This window comes from Amblyomma maculatum, chromosome 7 (genome assembly GCF_055883805.1).
Source record: "Amblyomma maculatum isolate TAMU_Amacu chromosome 7, ASM5588380v1, whole genome shotgun sequence".
NCBI classification, from domain to species: domain Eukaryota; kingdom Metazoa; phylum Arthropoda; class Arachnida; order Ixodida; family Ixodidae; genus Amblyomma; species Amblyomma maculatum.
Window position 1 is genome coordinate 52,084,321 of NC_139350.1, and position 22,555 is coordinate 52,106,875.

The 22,555-nt window shown below is 47.1% G+C and overlaps 1 protein-coding gene across 2 annotated transcripts in view; it reads left to right on the plus strand.

Moving 5' to 3' along the window:
• LOC146183186 (protein zer-1 homolog) overlaps positions 1–22,555 on the plus strand; it is a 103,540-nt gene that overhangs the window by 66,011 nt on the left and 14,974 nt on the right. For both annotated transcript variants that reach the window (XM_084609074.1, XM_084609073.1), the window contains exons 12-16: positions 8,008–8,098; positions 12,130–12,200; positions 15,207–15,254; positions 20,492–20,559; positions 21,532–21,729. In XM_084609074.1, the coding sequence (XP_084465200.1) occupies positions 8,008–8,098; positions 12,130–12,200; positions 15,207–15,254; positions 20,492–20,559; positions 21,532–21,729 (476 nt within the window). The remainder of the gene's footprint in view (positions 1–8,007; positions 8,099–12,129; positions 12,201–15,206; positions 15,255–20,491; positions 20,560–21,531; positions 21,730–22,555) is intronic.

The following is a 22,555-nucleotide window of genomic DNA, read 5'->3' on the forward strand; positions in this document are numbered from 1 at the left end:
ACGTCGGCCATTAGTGCGTCCCTTCATTTCGCACTGTCAGTCACGGTCCATAACGCATTTCTTGGCAGTGCGCCAAGATGCTGCGCAGCAATAACATAGCGATGTGTTTACCTTTTGACTTGGCTCTAGCAAGGGGAGAAGCGAACTTGGCAGTGTGCCAGCACTTGTCTAGTTGTGCAAGCCTTGTTTTCAGTATGTTAGCTTTATCATGCCGTAGGTGATTGGGGTGGGCGTCATCTACTGCCACGCGCGATAGCAGCAAATGCTTTTTGAAGCGGACGATGCTAAAAGTCAGAGTCATGACCGTGGCCAACAGCGTGCTCTCTTTGACGGCCGATGGATGGAAGGCTGGACCATTCTCGCAAAAAAAATCCTGCGTAACCTGCAGCGCCCGTCTGAAGTCGTAGCCTTTCATGAGCGTTTGCTGGGACTGCACCGACAGTGCTTATCCATATTTTCAAATTAACAGGGCTTGAATTAACGAGTATTTGTGAGTTTCGGAGGTTGCGCGGAAGAGAGAGCACGCAACTGCGGCCGCCAACCCTTACCCTCCGGTGCCGCCACGCTGGTCATGACGCCATTTAGGTTTTACCCACTCTCTCATGGTTCTATCTAGTTTCATCTTCTGTCCCTAGTTTGGATTCACTCGGGCTCTAATTGCGCCGCTCTTTCGCTGAGGTTTTTTTTTTTTGCCACGTGCTGTGCGCTAAGCGCATTTTTGCCACGTGCTGTGCGCTAAGCTGCCCATGCGCTACAGCGCGTAATTCGAATTATCCGTTACGGAACCAACTCGCAATCGAATTGGAGGGCTTTTTTGTACACAGATCTCTATGGAGCTTGGCCAAACCAAGTAGTGTAGTTCGAATTATCAGAAAATTTCAATTATCAAGGTTCGAATTAGCAAGCTTTCACTGTACTAGTAAATTGGAGGCAAGCTAAAGGAGCCATCACTATGGCATGCTGGCACATTTTAGTTAGTGAGGCATTCTTTTTTGCTTTAGCAAGCAGCTTTTTCTTGAAAAAACAGCTCCTTGTGTTTAGAGCATAATTATTTGTGATTGCAGAGAGTGGCTTTCCTTGTTCCTGTGTGGATCATTTATACTGCTTCACCAATATTGTCAGAGCACAAGCATGTTTTTCTTTCTAATAGAACCTGCCCACCTACTTGCACAGTAGCATGTGGATGCCGTGAGAGCAGACATCAAACTAAGTGTTGGCCTTTAGCACAGCATTGCTGGGAAACTTACACTTTCTTGTGCCAATGCATTTTAATTTCACAGGTGTACTCTCGTTACGCAGATTTCTAATTATTTTTTTTATTCTTTTTTATGGCCTTGTTTTTCTTTTTGCATAGAACTTATTGAAGGGAAAGCTAGTGTGGTTACAGAGTATATGTGCAGTCTGTGAACCACTTCAAACTGAGTAGAAGAAGCAGAAATAATAATGACTTGAGTAGCTGCGATAATTGATGGAAGTAGACAGTGGACAATTTTTATAGTTATCTCATGAGTGGTTAAAATCAAGGCAGGAGTGAAATTTAACCATGTACTGAAATACAAAAAAAAAGAGGGGTGTCTCATGGGAAGTATGTCATTGTGAGGCTAAAGAGCTTGGAAAGGCAATGCGAATGGAGTCCGATAATGCCATCGTGTTGAACTCAGGCAGAGCATAAGCATTCTCCAATTCCCCCTCCCCCCTTGAGCTCTTAACGGTAGTAAGCACGCTGCAAGTACAGAGATGTGGCTATGGATATAGATGGAAAAAGATAGTATGGATTGTTGAGAAAGAAGGGGCACTGACAGAATTGAGTGCTACAGTCAAACCCGGTTATAACGAACTGCGTAATTCAACGCAATTTGTTCGCTATATAAAGTATTTCGCTATAACCAAACCCGTTTATAACGAACTTCAGTACCAAGTTCGTTATACACGATGTCCAGACTGCGCAGCGAAAACGCACTAACTATAGAAAAACCGTGCCGCTTACCATGAATCTACAAAAGAAATTTATTGCAGATAAATGCTCACTTATTTGCAGTAGGCAGTGATCTTCGCCTGAACACTGCATTTAACTCCATCAGCGAGAATCGCACTTTCCACACGCGACATCATTTCCACAAACTCCAGTCCGCTTCCCTGTATTCCGGAGCAGTATCGGCGCAGCAGATCGGTAGCAGCGAGGGCTTCGTGCAACGTCTGGCGAGGGCGATCGTCCTCCGGCGGCGGCTCCTCGGTCTCCTCGTTCGCACCAGATGCCAGCATGTCGGCAACAATTTCCGAGTCCAACGGGCTCGCTGTCACGGCTACGTTGTCGTCAACAGTGAGAAAATCCTCCAGGGCAACTTCTTCGGGCACAGCGTCCGGAACATCAGCGAGTTCTTACCACAGCGTGGCAACATCGCTGTCATCTTGCACAGTGCGCGCTTCACTAGCAGCTTCTGCATCCTCTCGACATAGTCCAGCATGGTGGAAGCAGTTGCGGATTGTGGATTGCGTCACGTCTTGCCAGGCACGGTTAATCATTTCTATTGCGGCCAGCAAATTAATCTTGAGCTCGTCGTTAACCCGCAATTTCACCAACAGCCGCTCAACGACGCGTTTCCTGTAGCCCAGCTTGAAAGCGCGGATGATCCCCTGATCGAGGGGCTGCAAAACCGCTGTTGCGTTCGGTGGCAGGAAACAAAGCTCGATGTTCTTGAGCGTGACGCCGCAGTGGTGCGCAGAACAGTTATCGAGGAGGAGGCAAATCTTTCGCCCGCTCGTTGCAAGTTCCTCGTCCCAGCCACGCAGCCACGCTTCGAACAACGTTCTGGTCATCCAGGCCTTAGAATTTGAGTTGTATGGGACTGGGAGTGAAGTGCATCCTCGCAGGCACATAGGAGACTTGAACTTGCCTATGACAAGCGGCCGCAGCTTTGATGAACCGTCCATGTTTGTCGTGAGAAGAACGTTGACTCGGGCCTTATTCAATTTGCCGCCATGGCACTTCTCATTCTTTAGCGCCAAGGTTCTGCTCGGCAGCAGTTGCCAAAACAAGGCAGTCTCGTCGATGTTAAAAATATTGCACGGTTCGTATCTCTCCGTGACAGCACGCCACACGTCTTGCACCCACTTTTCAGCACTCTCAGCGTCCACTGCTTGGCTTTCACCTGCAACCACCTTCCCGGTGATGGAGTAGCGGTCTTTAAATCGTTGGAGCCAACTACTGCCCGCTGTAAACCCCTCGACGTCCAGGACGAAGGCAAAATCTTTTGCCTTCTGTTGTAGCATGGGGTCAGAGACCGGCAGATTTCGCGCGCGAACGTCCAAGAACCATTGGTACAGCGCTTTCTCTACTTGGTCGTAAGCCGGCTTGCGGTGGCGAAAGCCGTCACCATTTGGTCGTTCCTGTGCATTGCCTCTGATGGCCGACTGGTTTTTCAAAATGGTGCTTAACGTGCTCCTCGGAATCTTGAAATGCGCGGCAACGTCAGACTTTTTTTCGCCGCGGCCAACGCGGCGAATTATCTCCAGCTTGTCGGAAAGCGGTAGGGCACGCCGCTTCTTCGTCGTCATCTTGCAGGATGTAGCGCCGGAATGCAAGCCAACAGCAACGTAGGCACGTCCGGAATCGTGAGGATAGCAGCAGCACGACTTGCAAACGCGAACAAAGAAAGCTCCGAGGATGCGGGAAAGTTCGCCACTGACGCGTTCGTTGTTCGGAGGCTGCCTTCCCTTCGCCCGAACTTGAAACCAGTTCTGGCCGGTGTTGCTTCTTTCTCGAAGCGCAATAGGTCCGGAGCTGCTCGAACGTCTTTGATCACATGGTAGGCAGCTGCCGAATAGGAGCGCTGCAAAGAGAGGCTGGCCGATGGCGCGGATTTTAAAGGCTACTCACGCTACTCCGGGCGATGGCCGCGCATGCGTACAGGAGGGTCCCTCGTGGAAGCTGCTGTAGAGAGCCCCTCCTGCGTTTTACGGAAGCACGGCATCGGCGCAGAAGCAGCAGAAGCACCCTAGCGGGCGTGTGATGACGTATGCGCTGTGTGAGACCTTGGGGAACAGAGCCGTCGCCAATCCCCCTCCCATCTGACAACGGCATGCGCTAGAAGTATTGCGGCCCGGCAGCGTGGGCTGCCCGGAGAGAACTCGGAGCCGGCGCAAAGGCCCGCCCGTTGGCGGGCGTTTGGCGACCGATCGCGTGCGCTGAGTTCGCTATATCCGATGTGTAGTTCGTTATAAAAAATACATTTTATATGCATAATGCTAGCGGAAATTCGAGTGTTCGATATAAAACATAATTCGCTCTATCCGAGTTCGTTATATTCGGGTTTGACTGTATCTCGTACTACCCCGCGAATGCTCAAGCTCGGTCGCAGTGTGAAGAATGAGCACAGGGAATTTTTCAAGATGTGGCTGGCAGCCTTTTGCTCTTTGTCGTTCGTTGCAGTACTGAGCGAGATAAATGAAATACTTTCATTTCATTTCATTATGAACTAACTGCAGTCCTCATCTAAGGACCTAGTACTAATGGGAATAAGAGCGAGGGTGTGCGTTCTAGTCAGCTCCTGTCGGGGTTTTGATGCCTGCCTTCTCTCTGTGCTTTTATTTTGGCCTTGAACCGATTTGATATTTTATATAAAGCATCCTTGGTACTGCATCGTAAACCCGTCCCCGGCTTCCTCGTCCCTTCTCCGTCCCATCCACACTACCCGAGTTCAAAGTTCGGTGAAGGAGCGAGGCAGGAGACGCAGACGGGCTCATCTTGGCACGCGCTGAGCCTCTGTCGTTAGGCAACAGTGACACCCCTCTTGTACTCCGCTTCCCGTGTGAATGCGGGAGCACGGGATGGGGTTCCGGCGGCCGGCGGTGCCCCCACACCCCTTCCCCGAAATGCTGCCCCGTGTGAATACCGCACGCAGCGTGCTTGTACAGAGAATGTGGCTATAGATATAGACGAAAACAAAGTGGTATGGTTTGTTGAGAAAGAGAAGGCGCTGACAGAATTGAGTGCAGCAATAAGGTAAAGCAAGGAATAGCTAGGGGGTGTAGGACTGGGCAGCTGCTTAAGCGCCCTCCAATTCCCCCTCCCCCCCTCCCCCCCCCTCCCCCCTCCCCCAATCTTTCTGTATTAAAGCGGTATTCACACGGGAGAGCTTTTCGGGAAGGGGGTACGGGGGTAATGCCGGCCGGCGGAACTCCCATCCTTGCTCCCGTATTCACACGGGCGACGAAGTATGAGAGGGGTGTCACTGTTGCCAGATGACAGAGGCTTGGCGCGCCGAGGAGAGTGGTGTCTGCGCTGTCTGCCTCGCTTTTTCGCCACAGCCGCGTTCAATGTGTATTGTTGAAATTTTGAAGTCTGGTAGTGTGGATGGGGCGGAGATGGCACAAGGAAGCCAGAGACAGGCTTACGATGAAGTAGCGAGGATATTTTACTTTGTTTAAAATATCACATTAGTACTACTAGGTCCCTAGATGAGGAGTGCAGTTACTTCAAAAATGTAATGAAATCAAAGTATTTTATTTACTTTGCTCAATACTACAACGCATGAAAAAGATTAAAAGGCTGCCAGCCGCAGCTTGAAAAACTCCCTGTACCTATTCTTCACATGGCGACCAGGCTTGAGCATTTGCGGAGGTAGGAAATGGCACAATAAGAACCCAGTCCTGAATACTCTATTTAACAACCTTATCGCTGCCCATAAATTACAACTTAAAATTACACTTTGCTGGGTGCCAGGCCACCGTAGCATACCAGGTAACGAGGCGGCTGATAGGCTTGCTGTGTCAGCTGCCTGTCGAAATACTACAGACATCGACAAAATAATATACCAGGACCTCAAGCCACACATTAAAAACAAAATTCGACAACAGTGGCAAGAGGAATGGGACACAGCGACTGAAAATAAACTACACACTATAAAACCTATCATAGGCAGGTACACTACAGACAAAAGAGACAGATTGAAAGAAGTAGCCTTGTGCAGGCTGAGAATAGGTCATACACATACTACACACTCATACCTTTTAACAAACTCTCCTGCACCACACTGCTCGAGATGTGGTGATCGACTCACTGTCATTCATGTTTTAATCATATGTGCACAACTGGAACCAGAAAGAAGACGTCATTTTCCCTCCTTGTTCACTCATCAAATACCTGCAGCACACCCATTTATTTTTATTGGCGACAACCCAATGTTTCCTTTAAAACAGGTGCTTAAATTTTTATTACAAGTAGGCTTTTTACATGAAATTTCTTATCGACGTGGGTCTCAGCCCGCTACTCCTTGAGAGGACGGATGAGATCTTTTAATGCATCTACTTATACATTGCGCATCCATTATATATCGCAAATGAATTTTAGGCCCTATACACCATTGTTTTTAGCGATATTACAGAGCGAATACATTTTTAGGCCCTATACACCACTGTTTTTTATCCCTTCATAAAAAATCAACTATTCCATTATATAAACTTGAGTACACCGTTAACCTTGAGTTTGGCGCTCTTTGGCCTGAGTCGCCCTTGCGCCATTGAAATCCATCATCATCATCATCGTCATCATTTGCGGAGGTAGTATGAGATTTCTAGTTTGTACACAAAAAGAAACGTATTAGAACAAAATAATTGCATACCGCATATGTCAGTAGCATTTACAAATCAAAGACACTGAACTTGACAGGAAAAAAAAATGTTAGATGAGACTTGCTGCAAAAAAAAAGACGAGTGCGAAACAAAAGATGCAAAAACGTCAAGAAAAACATTACATCGAAAGGTGAGGCATTACAGCTAATTATTTTGCATGTTTTCTATGGTCATGCCATGTTTCGCAAGAATGTTCAGTTGCATCGGAGTGTTGCAGCACAATGATTGCGTATGATTAGTGGTGCGGCAGTGGAAAGGATCAAAAGTTGTTGCCTTGCACTGGATAAGCAGGTGTGTACCAAATTAAATGGAGCATTTTAAGCATACAGTCAATGTTACCAAAAGAGCAGTTTTAATCACGCGTAAAAGTATCAGAGTGTATAAAGTCGCTGACCTGACGATGGTAAGTTATGAAGTATGCACCAGTGTGCACATGCTTCGGCATGTTAGCAATAATTTGCGCAAAGAGTTTTTGTGCGACAGATATTCTGACTATGTTTGGTTATCGCATTGCAGAGGCGAAGGCTGTACGTGATAAATGGTTGAAGGAAAATACTGTAGATTAGAATTTTCATTGTTGTTGGAAGACTGCTTGCGGCGACATTGTATGCCAGCCGTTTTATTTTAATTTACTACGAACACTCTATACTAGTAGTTCGTCCCACAAGCAGAGTGTCGTACGACTGTCTACTTCGCTATGATCTTCCACACAAACATCTTTGAGATTGCTTTATTGTATTCCGCATCGCGACCAACATACCAACCGATATAATGGGCACTTTTCAGCCAGTGAAGATGGAAAAGAATGTTTCTTGGTACGTCACCATAAGCTCTGTCACAGCAAAGGAGCATGCCACCCCACCAGAACCAGCTACAACAACGCTCTTCCCACAGAGCGCAATCTGCGAAGTTGCCAGGAGAGCGAAGAAAAGGCCGCGGACACCCCTCCTCCTGGGGGAGGTTTTGTGCCAGCCGACGAAAAGCCCCCCACCCCCGAGGGGCCCCCGGCAAACCGGTTCAGGTGCCTGAAGGTGGCTCGTTTTCACAACATCGCAGTCCAGAGGGGTTGGTTTCTCCCCCCATGTGAATACTCCATAAGCAAAGAATAGCAAAGGGATGTTGGACTGGGCAGCAGCTGTTTAAGCGTCCTCTAGTCTTTGTTTTTTCATCATACTGTCATTTTGCCTGACGTCCATAACTGTAGCGTCCAAGAAGATGCTGAAATCGGCTTCTTTTCTCTGAAACACTGGAAACTACGGGGCCTTAGCGAAGATGCTCAAATGAGAAATAGATTTGTGCTCTGTCACATCGCAGTAAACATAGTTCCTGAGTGACGTGATAAAGAAGCAAAGTGTTTGGTCTGATTGCTTCTTGCAGATAATGCTTCAGCTGATTGATGGCCGGCTGAGAGCTCGCACATCGGATGAAGTCATGGAGACAGCATGGAGCACCATGTGGAATGTTACTGGTACACTTTTCTTGTTCTCACTAGCGCTCTGTCTTCTTCATAGCAGGCAGTGTTGCTTGCCAAGAGGTTAATAAACCCCCTGAAAAACTTTGATAATTTTTCATCCTTTCGGAAATTTATTGTAACAATTCATTGTAGTGGAAGTGCCCCCTGTTCCCCTAAAAAGATACGTAAGCATACTACAGTATAACCTCGGTGATACGAATCTCACTGGGTCACGAAAAAATTTCTATCATCCGATCATTCGTATTATCAAAACAAATGAAAATAAGTATGCAGAAGTATAGAAAAGGCAGTCATGCATATCTGTTTACGTCCGAGATGGTTCATTACGGTTGCGCGGTCACAGCTCGCTACTCGCGGCTTACACACAGCGACAGTCAATCGCGACGTTGGCGACGCGTGGGCCGCGTGCCTCCGCGGACTTCTCACGGCGTGTACAGCACGACAAGAAACGGCACGTGGCACAAATTTTTCATCCTTTCGGAAGTTTATTGTAACAATTCATTGTAGTGGAAGTACCCCCTGTTCCCCTAAAAAGATATGTGAGCATACTACCGTAGAACCTCGGTGATACGAGTCTCACGGGGTCACGAAAAAATTCCTATCATCCGATCATTCGTATCATCAAAACAAATGAAAATAAGTGTGCAGAAGTATAGAAAAGGCAGTCGTGCATATCTGTTTACGTCCGAGACGGTTCATTACAGTCGCACGGTCACAGTTTGCTACTCGCGGCGTACACAGCGCGACAGTTAATAGTGACGTTGGCGACGTGCGGGCCACGTGCCTCCGCGGACTTCTCGCGGCGTGTACAGCACGACAAGAGACGGCACGTGCCAGCCGCATGGCTCCGCAGACTGCTCGCGATATGTACAGCGCGACTAACGGTCGTGAAGTCTACAATCTTCAGCTGTGTGCGCCCGCCGTGTGCGCCACCGACTGCTATTCACGGCCGCGCGCCGCTGCAAACCTTTCGCGGCGTGGAAAACGATCACGATGCCGGCGATGTGCGGTCTGCCCGCCTCCGCGTCCTTCTTGCGGCACTTGCGGAATGAATGGGGATGGCAACATGCGGGCGGTGCGGCGCCGCAAACTGCTCACAGATCGCGATCGCGGAGCCAGCGATGTCCGTGTGCACCCGCCACGTATGCCGCCGCCAGCTATGGCGGCTGTGACGACTGTGGTTTGCGGGCCACGTTCCGCTTGAAAGGTTTTCGCTGCGTGAGCCAGACAGAAAATCGCAACATCGGTAGGGTGCGGACCATGCGTCACTGCAAACTGCTCGTGATGTGTACATACAGTGCCGCTGGCAATCACGGAGTCAACGATGTGCGGGCAGTGCGTAGTGTTCAAGTTTGTGGTCGCAGTTCGTGCATTCGTATCATCCGTAGTGGCGCGGGAGAGTATTCGGACCTTCCGAAATTTTGCGCATTGTATGCAATGCACTCTGGATGGGGAAGTTCGCGGATTCGTATCACCGAGAGTTTACTGTAAATGTGTTCGGATGTATGAAAACTCTTTCTGAAAGAGAGGGTAAGTGCAAATGGGAAAACTTTTTGCCCTTAGTGGGGTAATTGAGCTGAACAGCGATGGCGTGAAACATGCTTACATTATTGAAAACGGCACTAGTCCACACTGTTTATGCTCCTTTTCAGCTTTTTGCCTTCACTCCAGCCCTTAGCATTCCAAAGGTGCCTAGCTGGATGGCCGTGCTCATTCTCTGTCAACAAGCTGTGTGCATGTATAACATGCACACAGCTGTGGCGGATACAGCGTATCCGCCACAGGCAGTGTGCGCATGGCGCCATTATCTGACCACTTCTGTGACGTGACGCTGTGTGTGTTGTGACGCTGTGTCAGTTCATGATTTGACTCCCAGCTGGTAACCAAGTTTATGATGGGAATGCATATATACAGAATGTATATAGAACTATATATATAGAATATACAGTACAACCTCGTTAATTCGAAGTCATCGGGACCGCAAGAAATCTTCGAATTAAGCGGGTTTTCGAATTAACCGAACACACCAAGAAATAAGACTTAGGCAAAAAAATTTGTTGCAGGAACGTGTTACCTTTATTCGGCATATTTTGAATTACTACTGAAAGTAATCAGAGATGCTGGTTTGCCGCGTCCGGTAGTTTGCGGCTCCTAAGGTCATGCTCTCGAGTTGGTCAAATAGACGAAACATCTCTGAACTTCCACCGCGGCACTCAACAAAACTGCGGATAACGTTCAGCGATCCGATAACTTCACCAAGAGCAGGTGCTCGGGTAGGCTCATCGGTGTCGTCGCTATCGTCGCTGTCATCGCGCATGTTCGTACCAGCAGTGATCTCACTCTCCAAGTCAGAGTAGCCAGTCCGCTCTTCGCTCTCAATGTTGATATACTCGGCGAAGCCGTCTGCGTTGGACTCATCCTCTGCGCAAAGCGCATTGATGCGGTCGCAATACTCTGCTCCTTCTGCATCGGCATCAACAGTGCTTTCACTGGAAAAACCAGCGTGTTCAAAACATCGCCTGATCAATGTGGGCTCCACTTGTTTCCAAGCGTACACCATGAGGCATATGGCTCCGAGGAGGTCGATGGAGTACTCCTTGCCCAAGTTGTAGAGCTAGGTCGTTGGCCTTCTCCCGCAGTAGCGTTCCATTGACGGGAAGGTGGGCAGCGTTTGCTTTCTGCAGCCAGCGAAGCAGAGCAGCTTCCACATCTTGATACGTGGGAGCCCGCACTCGTGACTGCTTCGAAGAATAGGTCTTGCCGTAAGCCTCTAGTATTTTTGACTTGTTGCTCAATATTGTGGACAACGTCGAGAGGGGCACGCCATGCCTTTTGGCCAACTCGGTCTTCGAACAAGCGCTCTTGCCTGCTTCCTGGATCAAGCAGAACTTCTGCTGCAGCGTTAAAGTCTTGTACTTTGGCATTTCTGGACTGCTACGGTCACAAAGCTAGCACTTCTGCACAGTCCCGCCCAAAAAAACGGCACAGTAGCCGACCCCTAACCACAGCGCACAACACAAAGAAATGGCGCAGACGAGACCGGCGCGGCGGTGGTGGTGGCGTACTTGCAGCGTCGGAGGCACGGGGGAAGAGTGGGCGAAGCACACCAAGGGATGGAGTGGGGGCGAGGTCACGTGATAAAAACCGGTATGCCCGCCGTGTTGCAGTGAAGCAAGTCTTCTCCTCTGCAGGTGCGTGTTTCGGCGGCACCTGGAGAGGAAAATCGGTCCACAGTGCGCCTCGCGCACTGTGGACCGATTTTTGTGCAGAGAGTGCTCCGGCTGGGGCGCTTCGTCTATAAATCATCACCATTACTATGTGGCTTTGCCTCGCGGCTCCGTGGGGCCGTCGTTTCACCGGGTTTGCGGCGAAACATGGATCAGGCATTGCCGCATAGCAGTCCAAATTTTCTAATTAACCGGGCTGGCGCAGGCCGCCTGTTCGAATTATCCGGCCAAATTTACATTGGAAAATACGGGACCGCAGAAAACCTTCGAATTATCCGGGATTTCGAATTAACCGAGTTCGAATTATCGAGGTTGTACTGTATACTTCTGTGCAATTTTAGTTTAACTTCATTTCAAAGTACCATGTGAATTCTTAAAAAAAAAACAAGACAAAGTGTTTGCTGTTCTTTAATTTATATATATAAGTGTGTGTGTGTGTGTGTATTGCTTATCAAGTTGTCGAAATTCGAAGGTATTTCTTTTTTCATATTCGTATTTTATTCATATTTGAAAATTTAAATTTTCGCGCACCCCTTCTCATCAGTGATAGCTACTATTTCATTTGCTGGCACTGCTCTGGCATGCACTTTAGGATCTTGTTGCGCGTGCTGCTCCTCCTTTGCACCCACTGCGTGTTTGCGGTCTCTGGCCTCCCGCATACATGCAGCACACCTCTCACTGCAGTGCAATTCAGTATGTGGGAAAACAAGTCAACAAATACATTGTTTTATCGCAAGACAGGTACCATGTTTCTATACTCCTTATGACCCAATCCTGACAGTACCACTCTACTTGCAGATGAGACGCCAGTTAACTGTGAAAGGTTCCTGGATGGGGGCGGAATGACACTTTTTCTGAAGTGTTTGCGGGTGAGTTAACATTTTAGCCTTAGTTTTAACTTAAAGTTAAAAGTTTTTAATTAGTTTAGTTAACCTGTCAGCCCGGGGTTGATTGTAGGTTGAAACCTGTGCTGATTGTGATCAGGTATTATAACCAGTGAGAGCCGGAGAACCCTCGTGGCTGTGGCTCAACTAATCTTGACCATTTCTAGTGCTGTTCGAAGAGCACTTAGCAGTGTATGTTCCGGGTGACCTTCCTCCTACCTATGCTACAGTGCTTGCCTCCACTTGCTGCTTCAGCATGGGGAGACATGACGCGTGCAGCACGTAGTGTTCTGCTCTCGTGGCGTTTACTGTGTGTGCTGTATTGCTGTGCTTTCTTCAAACGGCCCGCAACGGTGGCTGAGGTTTTGTTGCACCACAACTCCAAAGACAGTTGCATCTTCGAAAAAAAAAAAAATTGTTATTGCTATTACCATCAGTTAGCTGCATATCTCTAATTGCCACTAGGTGCCTGGCTGAAATATAGTTTAAAGTGGTTAAACCACAAAAACCTGCATTAATACAAGGTGTATTTTCGGAATAGCAAACAGCGTAAAAAAGTTTTGATCTGTGTATATTGCAAGCGACGAAAGGTCAGTAAAAGTATTTATTTGCACTACATTTCACGGTACTCCCACGGTACCCATATGCGGTTTCGCATCCGACGCAACCCCGCACCAGGAATCGAGCAGTGTCACGAACCGTCATGTGCCGCTGCTGGTTCACTCTCCTTCTCGCGCCAGCATGCTTGATCGAAGGATTTCACGCACCGTGAAGAGATGAGGAGCTAACATTCGCCCCAGCAATCGTGGAAGCCACACGGGTCCTTCGACTCTTTTAAAACCAGTAGGCCACTTCCAGATGGAACGCAGGATGGCAGCACATGAGCTGCTGGCCATCATGCGCCGTGCTCAAGCCTGTCCGCTTCTAGTACCTTGCACAAGTGCGCAGCTTGTGTGCCCAGGAAGCGTTCTCTGATTCGGGTTTTTCACGATTGTCGTCTGGTACATGTATTGCCTGCCGGGAGTCTCTTCCTAGAGACATCTTTCTGTAGAAACTCTTCCGGTCCGTGTAAATGTGGTCGGCATCCCACATTTGTCGGAAGCACGACCGACGCGCTTCATGCGAATGCTGGTCAAGCGTCCGCTATCCGGCTGCAGGGAGGGTGGGACCGGCATGGCTTTAGAGGTGCGTGAGAGACCCGTGCAAATTGCAGAGTGAACCTTCTCTACATTGTGTGATATGCGGTCGACCTGCTACTGGTCGCGTGTGCGTTGCGGGCACCGTGTTCACAAGGATCGCGAGGTCAGCTTGGTGAAAACGAAAATTAACCGACGCCACCGCTAGATAGCGCCTCCTCTGGCTAGAAACCTGATACTGATAGTGCTGATTAATAATGAGGCCGGAACTGCGAATTTAGGCTGAAATTTGTTCGGATTCGCATATGATATGAGACGCATATCTAACGTAATATAATCAGGATAAAACCTTATATTATATGCAGGGTTTTACAATAGTTAACCGTTTTACTAGTTCATAGGACTCGCCTTTTCCTGACATCTGTCACGACGGGTATTATTAAGCTGCAGAAGCCATCTTTATACCCTTAAAGTTTTGGGCTTCCCTGCACCACCATGCACAGTCGAACCTCATAATGAAGCTGTTCTGGGTGCAAAATTCATTCATATATATACGATATTGATTTTAAAAGTACATGCACAAATATTTGCAAACAAGTCTGCTAATAAACCCAAGAAAAATTCAGCCTTATAAGGACAATGCAAAGATGCGAAAGTCGAATTAAAAGCTTGGTGTAAGCATGACATTTCACCTTTCATTTTCTGCTGAAGAGAAAAAAATGAAAATTCAAGTTGGATATTGCTCTTCTCACAAACAAATTAATTTAAAAACCAGTGCAATCTTGGCAGCCTCTGCACTATTTAGAGCTCTCTCTTCTCTTTCGGATTCTCTTCCATCATTACTTGCATCCTCTGCAGGAATCAACTGTTTGACGATTTTTCAGTCAGTTTGGACGCCATGACGCCAGAACCAAGTTGTCATTAGCATGGAGAAAGTCCTCAAATGCAACATTGGGGAGTGCCAGTTGACGTAATCACAAGGCTCACATGCTTCATGTCAGTCTTCACGGTGTCTTTCGAGTGGATGTTTCCATTCGGCACTTCATCTTCTGCCTTGCATTGATGACTGTCTATACGCTAGGTACAATAACAAGGTCTGCGGCAACGTCCACTTCCTGTGCCCGCTCTAAACCAGCCTAAATGTTTAGATTTTCATTGCGGCTGAAACTGCTTTGAGCTTCTGCGTTACCATTTTCTGTGACAGTGTAGCTGGACTTGCAGAGTGCGGCGCCCGCACATGGGTTGGTCGGAATGATGGCTGAGGTGCACGGCATGATGACGCAATGGTTCAATCATGTGCCAGTCACATGCCTGTCAGCCACTGTTGCTAGTTTTTGTTGCTGCCCACAGAGGGCACGGCATGGGAACACACGAGTGATTTAAGCACACTTCTGCCGTGGGCAGTGTAAATGATCGAAATATTTCATTTTTTTTTAGATTTTTCTAGCTTCTTGACGTGCTTTAGCATGGGAATGCAAAAAGCTGATCGTTATAACTGATCAAGTGTCAAGTTTTGAATTCTTTTTATACAGACAGACAGAACTCCCATAGAAATAATTTTACTTCGTTTTACCCAGAAATTCGCTATATTGATGTTCGTCATAACAAGGTTCGACTGTATATGCATGTATGTACGTAGATATGAATGTGCCGCCTCTGAACGCTATCTTGCTGATGACAGAACTTGAAAACTGGGCTGGCATGAGCCATAGATACTGGGCATTGTTTCATTTCCGATTCGTTCATCGGTGCAGTGCGAAAACTGTAGTTGCTGTTCTTCACTTGCTGAATACGCCTGGAGAAAAATAGCTCACTGGTGCTAACGTCCACTTTGGGGTGATGTCTCATGCTGCAGAGTTTCACAGACAAGCCAGAGCTGCTGCGGAATATGATGGGACTGCTGGTGAGTGACATGCACTGCCATGGGCATGCTTGCAGGTGGCAAGGTTTGGCAGCACTGAGTCCATGACACAGTGTTGCACGTCAGTGGTCTTGCATCTGCCACTCCTTTGCCTCATGGTGCGAACCGCACTTTGCCTCACAGTTTAGCAGAGCTTGCATTTTGTGCATCAGTAGCTCGACGTTTTTGTAGGCATATATATATATAGCCGGGCCCACTTATAACTGTACCAGTGATAACAGTATAGGTACCAGTTATCAGGGAACAGCTGTTGCATCGTCATCTGTGCCATGTTTTCTGTGGCAAAATAAGCCACACATAACGATGCTCTCACAGCACATTATCACTGATGAGAATTTAATTAGGTCCGGTCGCCGAGATGCAGAAGTGTGCACGTGTGCATGCGGAGCTTATCAGTGGATTGTACCGGTGCAGAAAAGGGGTAGGGAACGTGTGAATACTACGCACTCGCGATGCACTTACCACATTGTGGATGCATGTGTACCATGGTAGGGGTGTGCGAATATTCGAAATTTTCGAATATTGAATCGAATATCATAATATTCGATTCGTTAAACGAATCAAATAGTGGCAATTGAAAATTATTCGAAACTGTTCGAATATCTTCGCAAATTTTGGAATAATTTTCTAATACTTTTCGAATAACTGGCACGAATGAACGTCTCGGTTACCTCCGACCATTCTCGCGAAGGCAGCGTCAGCTCCGAGCAGGCACAGCTTGCTGCCGCAATAAACCTACGCGAGAAGCAGAGATCACCGTTTTAGGGAGCCTACATGCCTCAGCGTGGCCGCGACACGGTCCCTTCGCATGGAAACATTCTTAAAGATTGGACATATCACGAATCGCGGAGGCAAATTCTCGTAGTCGTGTCATAGTTCACACGTCTCTAATCTGCCGAGAAGTAACGCTACATGTTTATTCCCTGAAAATTTCATTCACTTTCATCATCAATAGTTGAGGTTAAGTTTATTATGCGAGTGGCGCATGACATGAGAGTTGCATGAATGTTGTCAGCTCATGCTCATACATCTCTGCACTATATATCTCAGGTCGCCTAGCGCCAATTGTAATCGCCTAGCGCCAGCTAGAGGGGAGCACGCGAGCTAATTGAGAAAGAACGAAAGCAACGAAAGTCACTGAAAAGAAGAGGACGATGAGGAGATCGCGCGCTCGGCGATAACTAGTTCGAAGAGCCAACAGCAGGGGAAGCGCAACTCTATGGCCTCGGGTTACGCGGACGCAAGTCGGACGAAAGCGTCGCTCAGCCATTCGCAATCTCTGATATATTGTATCATGCAATCTAGTTCACTAAATAAACTCGTTGAAACGTAATTGTTGTAGATAAAAACAACCAGCCACTGACAATGTTCGTAGAGATTAATAGTTGTGCCCCCTAGATGAGATCAGCGTCTTCCCGTCAGATCTATTACTCCACGAGTTATAGCGCTCTACCGCAGCGCTATAACAGCGCTATAACGAATAGTAGAGCGCTATAACAGCGCTATAACGAATAGTAGAGCGCTATAACAGCGCTATAACGAATAGTAGAGCGCTCTATAGCGCTCTACTATTCGATTCGTATTCGATTCGCTGCTTTCACTATTCGATTCGTATTCGATTCGCTTTTTAGCTACATTATTCATATTCGATTCGATAGCAAGAGTGCACTATTCGTATTCGATTCGGTTTGGAGAAAGTACTATTCGCACACCCCTATACCATGGTGATGTGAGGTAGGGAAAAGATGGAGATTTTCCCCTGTGCCAAGGCCGGTCAAGGCACAGCAGAAAAAAGCCAGGCAGGGAACCCTAGGGAATCTCGTTCAGTGGAACAGTCCACAGTGTCCCGAGGAAAATGCTCAAGTGTATATTAAAACGTCTTTTAGGAATTCTGTGCGAGGATTTGCCGGCCTGCTGGTGGTGAGAATAGTGAGAATATGTGCATAGATGCTGCGTTGCTGCATTGGCCACGTGCACCTTAAGCATATTCAACTACTCAATGAGGTGCACTCGTGTTGCCAGCATGGCTTTTCTGCTGTGTGTGGTCGGCATTCTCTCGGTCCTGTAAGTTCTTCAAATCTCTAATCAGAGACTGCTCTCAGAAAGCGGGCCTTGCTCACTGTGCCAGTCATGGTGAGGATCACAAAGCTCGTGCTGATGCAGTGACTGGGCTGCTTTGGTCACCAGTGATTGGTAGCGGTAGCGACGTATCGGAACTTTGGCAGGGCACAACAAGGCAATCGTCACAGTTGTAATCAGCACTGAGCACAACGGTAAACAAGGCCCAGTGCAAGTTCTCATATTAAGAGCCTCTTAATTTCTGTGGTCATAGCTCTGTGCCACTATTGATGGAGGAGTTTCAAATTTCGCTCGAGATTTAATTTATGTGAATGGGTGCTTATGTATAGGATGGAAACTTAAAAATAATCAAACTTAGCTGATTGTAATTAGGCTGCAATGATTTCTTTTTTTGCGACCCTCTTCAAGGACAGAATTTCTTCTAAAAAACTTCTACAGAGAACTAGTTTTTTTAATTGTTGATTTCCAATAAACAAAATGAAAGCCAGGGGGGAAAGTGAAATAAAAATTAAGGATAGCATATAATGGCAGCAAAGCTTGGAACTGCAGAAATGTTTCAGAGAATGATGATACGCCCCGCCCCCCCCGCTCGCCCCCCTTCGGTAATCAGTCTGAGTGAGGGCTGCACCGACAAAGATTAACATCAACATTCTCACTTCATTCGGGATCCCACAAAGGAGAAACTGAACCTTGGCATCCGTCACCGTGACCTATGTGAAATGGTGAAGATCGAAATCAGTTCCCTTTTTCTCCACAAGATGAGAGCATAAGAAATTTTTAATGCTTCTTGCCAGTTTTTAGAGGTGGCAGCACCTCCCAGGGAACATTTATCTTTAGTATGGCTAAAAATTTTAAATGTGCAGTTGATGCCATTACAGTGCAGCAAGAACCCTCAAATGGTTAATGAAGCTTAGTGTTTTTCATTTTTAACAGCAGGCTTATTGCAAGTTATTAGGCTATTAGGTTCTTAAAAGAATGAAATGTTTAAACAGATTGTAGCGCTTTAAGTCTGTCAGCAGGACAACTCTATCCTGTATTTGGCGGATATTTTGATCCCTGATATATCAGACTCGAAGGCGATGTGCGTATAGTTCGGTATGACTTTGATTCGACATATAAAACACGGTACTGAATAAGGCTACTTACGATCGGGTAGTAAAAGTGCAGTGAACCAATGCTATGCACGGGAATTCTCCAGGGCTGCGCTGCTCGCTGGTGCAGTGGCAACACACTGATGGCTGAGTGTCGCTAGGCCTAGCCTGTTTTGCATCGAAACTTCGGAGTACATTGCTTTATGACTGACTGCTGCCTAGCGTAAAAGGCGTGATCATATTGCCAGTGCACTGTAAGCACAGTAATACAGTAAAAGCTCGCTTATTCGAATTTCACGCGACCGAGGAAAAAAGTTTGATTTATCGAATGGTGTCAAAAAAGCTGACAAGAACCATTTTCGTTACGGTAAATTTACCGCATTTACTAGTGTAACGAACCTGCTCGCATAATGAACCCACCCACCTTCAATCTTTGCCTGCGAATTTGAGAAAAAAAAAAAAAAGAAGGCATCGGTGTTGTTAGCACGTCCCTTCGTTTCGCACCGTCACCGTCCACAACGCGTTTCTTGGCAGTGCCTCAAGATGCTACACAACGATAACATCACAGTGTGTTTACTTTTTGACGTTAGCTCTAGCAAGAGGAGAAGTGACTTAGCAAGTGCCAGTGCTTGTCCGGTTCTGCAAGCCTTGTTTTCTGTATGTTCGCCTTATGCCATGGGCGATTGAGGGAGGGGAGGGGGGCGTCGACTGCCACTCATTCATGGGAACTCGCGGTAGCAGCAAATGCCTTTTGAAGCGAACGATTCTAAAAGTCAGTGTCATAATCATGGCTGACCGCATACTTTTGTTGACGACTGATGGCTGAAAGGATGGACGACTCTCGCAAAAAAAAAAAAAAAAAAGTTTTCCCGCGTAACTCGTAGCGTGCACCTGTTCGACGTCATAGCTTTTCATGGGCGTTGGCTGGGCTTATCCGTATTTTCTGATTAAGAGGGTTCAATTTAACGGCATTTAATTGTGAATTTCGGAGGTTGTGTGGAAGAGAGAGCAGGCATCTGCCGCTGCTCCCGGCATGGCGCCTGCTAGGCTTTAATACTCTGCCTTGGTTTCACATAATTTCATCTTCTGTCCCTGTTTTGGGCGCGGCGCAGCTGCTAACTATGCCAGACTTTAACGGAGGTGTTTTTTTTTTTCGGCTACGTGCTGTGCGCCAATTGAGCCGTCCAGACACGGTGACATGTAGTTCGAATTATCCGTAGGGGAACCGACTCTCGTTCGAATTAACGGGCTTTTTTATACACAGATCTCTATGGAGCTTGGCCTGACCAAGTAGTGTAGTTTGAATTATCTGAAAATTCGAATTATCGAGGTTCGAATTAACGAGCTTTCACTGCATTTTATTGTAATAAAAGTACTGTTAGTTTTTGCATGTTAGTTTTTGCAATGCCTCCAGCATCAAGGCATGCGGAGCAAGCCTGGTGTGAACTACCAGAAATCTGGTTCAATCAGCTAGGTTAGCTTCACCACATGGCCAGCGTTGTCTTTCCTGCTGGCTTCCCCACAAGGGAGCAGTGTAGTGTGACAAATGGTGCAGCCAGAGTGAGGGCTACTGCCAGTCACATGCAACTTTTGTCAGATCACTCTGTTTTGTAAGTACCCTAGAGCATAGCTGGCACTGCTCCGCGCGGCAACAGCGATCATGAGAGGAAGCATGTCATTTCCAAGGGCACAATACATTGTCTAATTTATGTTTCGTTCACAGACGTTCACAGACAGAAATTTGCATAGAATTTTCTGGGGGATTCCCTAATAATGCAATAAATGCAGGCTCGATATATCCCAGATGGACTGTAATTGCATTAGCTGCTTATGTATCATAACCCAGCACACAGACACATTTCTGCACTGGTGAAGAAGATGAAATTTTGGACTTGCGGGCATTGCAGAGTTAATGTAATTCAAGATGCGGTGGGATGCAGAGCTGTTTGCTGCCCTTGAACTTCATCTTAGCACCGTTGTAGCTTGCTGCTGTCTGAAGTGGCGGGGGTTGTGGATACCAACTGTAAGGCCTTTCCTGTGTTGCTGCAGGGCAACGTGGCTGAGGTGCGTGAGCTCAGGCCACGTCTCATGCGGGACGAGTACCTGCTGGTGTTCAGGTGCGTGTTGTGGTGATTTATGTTTGTCGTCAAACTGTTCCTTCTGGCTTTGTGGGAACAATACTAGTCGCTGCCTTCTGTGTATCTTTGGCTTGCTTTGCTTTTTCCAAATGGGTTGGTACCAGTGGGTTTTTTTTGTGGTATGTTCAAACATTGCGATTGCTCACTGTGAACTACCTCCTTATTTTGTTTACTTTCTTTGCTTTTCCCCACTGCAAGCTGGCTGGCTTCCTCTAGTGGCTCTCAAAGCTGGCGGCAAAGGCTGCTTTGCACAGGCCCTGTGTGCATAGCATAGCTCCGAATATAATGTGGTGTGCATTGTGAAGTATTACTTGACATGATCATATGGTCAGCCTGAACAGCTTGAGATTTCATCATAAACATGGTAGTATCTTGTATAAAATTCTGCAGAGTCCTCAAAATCTGCCTTCTCACTTCATATTCATTCAGATAAGGTGACTTAGTCATTTTCTCTATCATTCTCTCATTCCTGTACTGATATCTGCAACAAGGATAGTGTCAAAAATTATAATGTGATGACTTCTAATGTGCAATCCAGGAAAGCATGCTTAAATTCGTGGCTTTTCACAGAATTAGAATCATGGGAAGCTAGTTACTATGCAAGAAGCTGTTCTCAGTATATCAATTTTTGCTTATTTATTTTTATCCACTTTCACTTCTTAGTGCTTAAAATAGAAATATTAAATTCGCATTGCTTGCGACAGCAATGCAGAGGCATCAAAAAGGCATGATTAAAGTTTGCCTTTGGAACAAAGCACTGGGGAGCAGTAATTGCGATATTTTCTGAAGTGTGGGGCACCAAGTGACATGTCGGGTTCAGATGTATGCTTAGCTTGTGTGGTGTGTTAAGAGTACTGCTTGTCTGGAAGGCTTTGCCGCAATGTGTCTGGAGAGATTGCATCCCTTAGGCACCCCGTTGCATTTCACGGTGACTGTGGGCGAACGTTTCAGTGAGCTGCTGGACAGTGAGAGTGATGGCATTGAGGTGAGCTACAATGCGGCTGGCATCCTGGCCCACATCCTGTCGGATGGGGCTGCCTGCTGGGACAGAGCCTCCATTCAGGCCGTCTCCCGCAAAGATGTACTGGATCGCATGCGGCGGGCCATTGACCGCTGGGCACTGGTCACCAAGCGCAACATCAACTATCGGTATGTGTCACCACACATGCACGCACGCACTCTCCCCCGTCTGCCACTGACCGCACTGGTCACTTTTTTTTTTTTTTTTTTGTCATGATTTGTATGACCTCCCATATGCTGCTTGTTGCAGGCCAGGCGTAGAAGCATGGCAGTCGCCCTTTAGGAGCCGCCCTTTTGAGTATCAAACATTTAAAAAAATTTTCCCCATTGTCAAATTTTTTTTAGTGCTGATTTTAAGCAAACAGAATTTTAAAAGTCCGAAGAAATAGGCAGATAATATATAGGTTGAGTATTACAGTCGTAGCATCAATGAAACTAAATGGTAGAGCAATGACATCCCTTGACCGCAATATTAAGCAGACATGGCGTCGCATCCAGATATTGATGCCCGGCACATTATCTGCGGCATGCAGAAAGTTGCATGGTGTGCCTGCTCTTTGCATTGGTAATAGCTATGTTTAGAAGGCATGGTATACGAGAGGTGCATGGCTACCAGCCTTGGCACCTCTAGAATGCTTGCAGCTATATAATTGATATTTTTCCAAGACCATCTTGGTTTGGTTTTATGGGGTTTTACTGTTCCAAAGGGATGCCGTAGTGAAGGGTTCCAAAAAATTTTGGCCACCTAGGCTTTTTTAACATACACTGATATTGTGCAGTACGTGTGCGCCTTGCGTTCTGCCTCCATCGAAGCACAGCTGCCACTACTGTGACCGAACCCAGGTCCCCCGGCTCAGTATTGAAGTGCTGCATCCCCTGAGCCACCATGGCAGGGCTAAGGCTTTCTTCCTGTCCTGTGTGTGGAAGCAGAGATGCTTGCCCAAGGAAGGCACAT